General features: G+C 38.0%; 1 protein-coding gene across 1 annotated transcript in view; it reads left to right on the top strand.

Annotated features, from left to right (window-relative positions):
- LOC104157569 (chromosome unknown open reading frame, human C11orf30) overlaps positions 1-6000 on the top strand; it is a 37910-nt gene that overhangs the window by 6801 nt on the left and 25109 nt on the right. The window contains exons 6-8 of the mRNA XM_009694962.1: positions 5-25; positions 1147-1299; positions 4702-4961. Of these exons, the coding sequence (XP_009693264.1) occupies positions 5-25; positions 1147-1299; positions 4702-4961 (434 nt within the window). The remainder of the gene's footprint in view (positions 1-4; positions 26-1146; positions 1300-4701; positions 4962-6000) is intronic.

Here is a 6000-nt window from a genome sequence, read left to right as displayed (position 1 = left end):
CCTGCTGAAACTGGAAACAAAGAAGGTGAGAGAAAGCCGGGATTCTACTGCAATCTATGGGAATATAAAAATAATGTCGCAGTAGAAATTGTTATCTTAGATTTTAAGTGCTAGATTTTTTCTTACCTGAATCTTTCTTATTAAACAGTATTCATAGAAATATGTAAAAAAAATCTGGTTTGTTTTTTTTTTTTTAAGATGCCTTTGCAGCATAAATGACAGCTTTGTATTAGTGAGTACACTAGGAACTGAAATTAAAACAGATTGCCAGGAAATGAGGGGAAAAATCACGCTTAACTTGTTAAGCTCTGTAAACTATAAAAACTTGGACCAACGACTTAAGATTTTGTAAAGTTCTGTAAGTGATGAAAGATGTTTCAGAACACTTTACTTTAAGAATGTAAGTAGGTTTTACCAAAAGTCAAGAAAATTTTTTTTTCTTTCTTCTTTTATTTTTTTTTTTTACTTAAACATACCAAGTTAAAAGATTGCTTTCTGCTTTCCCTATGATTTTTTTAAATAATGCTAGTACACATTCCATCTAGCTTGGCTAAATAGGCTTGAATTATGCTTCATGCAACTGGAGAATGTGTAACACTTGAAACAGGCTGTTGTATTCTAGTTTTGAGAGAAATACTGGATCATTGTTCTATTACTGATAAGCAACAGTTAAAAAAAGATGATTAGCAGAATCAATTGTTCATTCCTGAAGAAATATTTTGGTTTCATCAACTGATGTACTGTTAAGGAGAGTCACTAGCTATTTTCTATCAGTTACCAGTCTAGATATGGTCATTTACAGAAAAGCAAAAAGATCGAAATACTGAATTAATGCTAAAATGAAAAATACCAAATTGTGAAGTCAAACATCAGATCAATACAAATAAAAAATTCAGATTCAGCAGCACACATTTCTGGGGACGGGAGGAGGGGAGGTTAAATTTCTGCGTTGTCTTTGAAGGCCGTTAATTCCATGACCATGTGTAGGTCAGCCTGGGGAGTATTCAACAGTAACAGGATTGCAGAGGCAAAGATGTGGATAATGACCCAATAAGTCTTTGGCTTCCATTTCAGTTGTTAAAATAGTGATAGAATAATGGGATTCTGCACTTCAGTTATATGGAAGGTGTCTTTTCTCCTCTTCAGTGGTGGTTTGCTATTCCTACACAAGTACCACTTCAACCCCAACATCTACCCCTGTTCCAAGTGGCAGTGTAGCAACAGTGAAGTCCCCCAGACCTGCCAGTCCAGCCTCCAATGTAGTCGTCTTGCCAAGTGGAAGTACTGTTTACGTCAAAAGTAAGTGATACTAGCAACTGATTAACAAAAGGGAAAGAAAGGGACAGCCTTGTGGCTGAAGCATGGGCTGAGTTAAACACTCTGACCTTGGGCAAGTCATTTAATGCCTTTATGCCTTTGTTTAGTCTAAAGAATGAATTTATTGCTTCCCTTTTTTAGAGAAATTGTGTTCAGGATAAATCCTCTTGCTGTAAAATGCTGCAGGGAGCAGTAATGGCAAGGACAACAAGAGCAGAAAGTATTTTGAAAATAAAATATAGGAATTGCTGTATATCAGTGGATTTTTAATCCAGCTTGTTCAGAACTTGTCTTTAAGGTGGCTCTGCTGGTTGCTTCTGCAGAGGACTTAATGTCTTCGTTCTGCTTAAATAATGCATACTAGTCACTTGAGTTAGGAAGGGTCCCTCCTTTCTACTTTCACAGTTGACCTAGCCTTTTTTAGAATACGGTAGTTTGGCAAGCATTTATATGCTTATATTAACTATCTCTGGCCATTTTGTGATTTGTTTGGAAGCAGATCTTAGTGAGGCTTGCATTCGTGGGCAACTGTGAAAAGTCTGTACGAAATCCTACCAGATACCCATCTTCATGTATTTAAATTTGTAAAGCCAGGGCATAATGTCTAGAAACAGTCTTTTTTTTCTTGTGTCACCACCCCCCTTCTTTCTTTGGCCATTAAATCAGCTAGTTCTAAAAGCAGAATATGTCCTCATATGTTTGCCCAGCTCATCAGAGGTAGTTTTATTAACTAATAATTACAAATGTTTCCTTCTGTCCTTATTTGATGTCTGTCAAAATGCAGGTGACAAATAAAGAATAAGAATGAAGTTGATAAGTGCTATTTTTATGCTTGCTGGGGATACCTTTAATATTTCAAAAATTATTTTAATCTTTATGCTATTTGTACATGTTTGTATAAACTTCTAGATAGTCAGATATGTCACATTGTACATAAATACAATGTTACCCGCAAACCACCGTGTTTAAGGGCTGTATCAACCCACGGAACCCAATACATTAAGATTTTTCATTTTTCTGATTTAATGCACTAATCACTCAGCTTTAGTTTAAAGATTCAGGGGAAGATGTTCTTAACCTCTTAAAAATTTAATTTAGACCTCTCTTGAATTATTACATGGTAATGAGTGTAAAACCAGTCTAGACACACGATAGAGGGATGAAAGGTTCTCATTTTTATTCTGTCCATCCGTAGATTTCATTTTTTCCACACTTCACTTTCTTCATTTTTTAAGGAAACGAGTGTCTTTCAAAATGTATTATATCAGTCACGTTAGTTTTAACAAACCTGCTTAAAAGCAAACCTGGGAGGCCTGAGTTATAGTTGTGACTTTGCCACTGATCTGTTGTGTGACCTCATCCAAGTCACAGTCTGATTGAGCCATTAACCTCTCCGTGCCTCTGCTTCCTTGCTTGTCAAGCGTGAGTTATAGTCGAGCTGTATTACCTTTTAGCTAAACGCTTGTGGAAAACTTTGTGCAAATGCAGTTGCTAACATGAAATGATAGGAATAATGTTCTTGCAGAACCCCAGCAATGAAAACAGGAGATGAAATGAACTGTACTTAACATAAAATAATTTTCTGCTAGTTTAATCTTACGTTCTTATTTCTGTGTTGTTTTTTTTTTTAATGTGGATGAGGACCACAATTAAATAGCTTCTTCCAGTATTTCTTGGTCACCCACCAAAATAACAGGTGTGTCCTAACATCCTAGCCGCATGTGGATTTTTAATTCAAATGGGTTCTGAGATTCTGAAATCCCTCCACATTTTCAATGTGATTGGTGACCGCACAGTTATAAGTTTGCATAGCGCACTCACAGTCGTACTTAAAAGCCTGTTCATAATAGACCTTAAAGTCCTGTAACTAAATCTCTGCTTTATAGATGGAAATCACCGCTAGGCTTGTTCAAGGCCATAAAGTAAATTGTTGATTAGAGCTTTGAAATCCGGACTCGTAGATCCATGCTTCATCTGTACTGCTGCAGCCAGCTAAAACTATTTTTTGGAGTTCAAAGTAAACTTAAAATAGAGCCTTTGCTTCTCTTCCCTAGTTCAGTTTCCCGTCTTTGTGTGGATACAACCATCAGCCTTCTGAAGTGTACCTGCAAATGAGCTGGTACTCGTACTAAGAGAGGATCTCATTTTTCAGAAGTCACTTGCTGTGCTGCTGGGTACTTTCTTGTCCATGTTAGTTCCTGCGTCTTCACTTTTTGAATGCCAGAATATTTAGTAATTTTAATTAGAGATTGACCATAATTAGATCTTGACCCTAATTAGAGATTGACTGCCAACCAAGTTTGCTTGGGTTACCAGCAAGACTGCTTTTTGCCATGACAGCATTTTTTTTCTTTAAGCCCCAAGCATACAGAAGATCTTCAGTCTTGTTCTCCGTAGGGGGGGTTGCCTCTTTTTGGCTTATCTCTGTTTTTTAAAATTGTTTAACACTGTCTAATGGTAAACATAAATGCTACCCAATAGCTGTAAGAGATTTTCAAGGTTATTAAACTGTGTATTTCTGTAATGTACACCAATTTATGAGCCTGTTGCATACTTTGGAAAGTTTCATATGGATTTAAGATCTATTGATCACACTGTTATCCTTTACTCAGCTGAATATTGCAGCAAATGTTTTTCTATGTGTGCAGTAGATGACTGAGGAAGAATGAACTCCTTTGAGGCCTGACCTCTTTTGTTTGTCACGATTGTGTGTTAGGTGCCATTTTATATCTGTTGCATAAAACGCACCAAGCAAGGCAGAAGCTGATAAAAGTGGGGTTTGACCTTCACAGTTAAAGTATGTCATTTTAAAAAAAAAAAAAAAAGCTCTTGAGATGCTGTGTTGAGGTAAAAGGAAGAAGGGTACTGTAATGATAAACCTGGCATGAAAGTAGGTACAAAGGCTGAAATCAGAGAAGACTACAGGAAGATAAACTTCAGTAGTCTGGTTGCTGTAAACAAAACCAGCAACAACAACAGTGTAGTGTAAAGTTTTAAACTGAAATGTGCATGACGTTATCCCAACCCTCTTGTGTGTGTAGTCCCATTAGTCAAACTGCTGGAGACAGAATGAAATCCCTGTACTGGCTCTTAAATTCTTTTAATCTCTTAAACTGCATGAAGTAACCCAGTAAATGAGTAGCTTGGATTTTTGGGGGTTTTGTTTCTTTGCTTTATGGTGCTGTAAGTGTGGTCTGTATCAAGGACTAAGACCGTCTGTGGTGTGATACAGGTTAGTTGTGACCGTAAGATGTAATTTATCCTCCATTTGGTTTGGTCTTATTTGAAAGTGGGTATAAGACTCAGCAAGTTTGTAGTGTTTTAGAAAGCATTGAGAGCTGCAGATAGGGAAAATATAATTTAGAAAAAGTACTTCTTTTCCAGGTGTCAGCTGCTCAGATGATGATGAAAAGCCCCGCAAAAGACGCCGAACAAATTCTTCTAGCTCTTCCCCTGTTCTCCTGAAAGAAGTCCCGAAGGCAGTGACTCCTGTCACTAAAACTATCACAGTGCCTGTAAGTGGCAGCCCCAAGATGAGTAATATAATGCAGAGCATTGCCAACTCCTTACCACCACACATGTCGCCTGTGAAAATAACCTTCACTAAGCCCTCAACACAGACAACAAACACGACAACACAGAAGGTATGTGGGGGAAGCTGCCAAATGTTACTTTATTCTGCTTTTATCAATGAATGAGATGTGATGTTTGACTCCTCCTTTCTGTGAACTGTCTAGCTGTTTTTTAAGGATTGTGCTTGGGGTAAGGTAATCCCTCTTTAAAACGAACAAAGAGAAAACCGAACTCTTGTATGAATTTAGTTCACCTGTGTGTGAAAGGACCTGGATTGACAGCCGTGGAGACTGAAGCCCTCTTTTTATCCACAGAACAGGTACAGCACAGGCAGCGGGAGTGCAAGCTTCCCCCAGACTGCCCCACCAATGTGCCTCAACCCTGACCTGAAGGGACCACTTCTAGGGATGAGAGGGGATTCAGTCTCCATGCTCATTCAATTCTTGGCCTCTCTGGTGAGACTGCCAACAAGGTTGCCAGTTAGTACCATTTGTGGTGTTGGGTTTTGTGATATGGACACTAGTCCACTGAGAACTGGATCACATAGGCCACTGAACAGCCTTCAGATGGTAACAACTATTGGTCAAAGGTAATCTTTCTTATTTCTATTTTCCTTATTTATAATTATTCTTTGCAGTAGTAGAATTCCAGGACAGGTGGCATGGACTTTCCCTTGCCAAGCCTTTTGTCTAGAGACTAGTTTTTTGGGGTCTATAAAGCTTATTCTTGGAGCTGATCAAAGAGTGGGGGGTTTTATTTTCCTTTCAGTACTAGTGTGTCATTTCTCATTCTACATTAACAGTGTTACAGTGGTCAAAATCAGTTGCATTATTTCAGCTGAGTGTGCCCAGCTTTCACCAGAATGCAGTCTGTGGAAAAGGTTTTCTGTGTTGAAATTTTGTATTGGATTCAGATTTTTGCATGCCTCATCTATGGCATGACTATTTTCCCATGCTTTAGGAAGCATTTCAGATATGTCTGCTTTTTTGTTCTTAAGATGTAAAAAATTAATGGCTCAAACCAAGTTCATTCTTGGTACAGTTATTAATTAAGGCAGACTTGGGGCGGGGGGTGGTCTGTGAAATTAATTTGGCCTTGATACCAACAGTC

This window comes from Cariama cristata, unplaced genomic scaffold (assembly GCF_000690535.1).
Source record: "Cariama cristata isolate BGI_N322 unplaced genomic scaffold, ASM69053v1 scaffold422, whole genome shotgun sequence".
Classification (NCBI taxonomy): Eukaryota; Metazoa; Chordata; class Aves; order Cariamiformes; family Cariamidae; genus Cariama; species Cariama cristata.
Note: the sequence above shows the minus strand (reverse complement) of the source record. Positions and strands in the feature narration are given on the sequence as shown.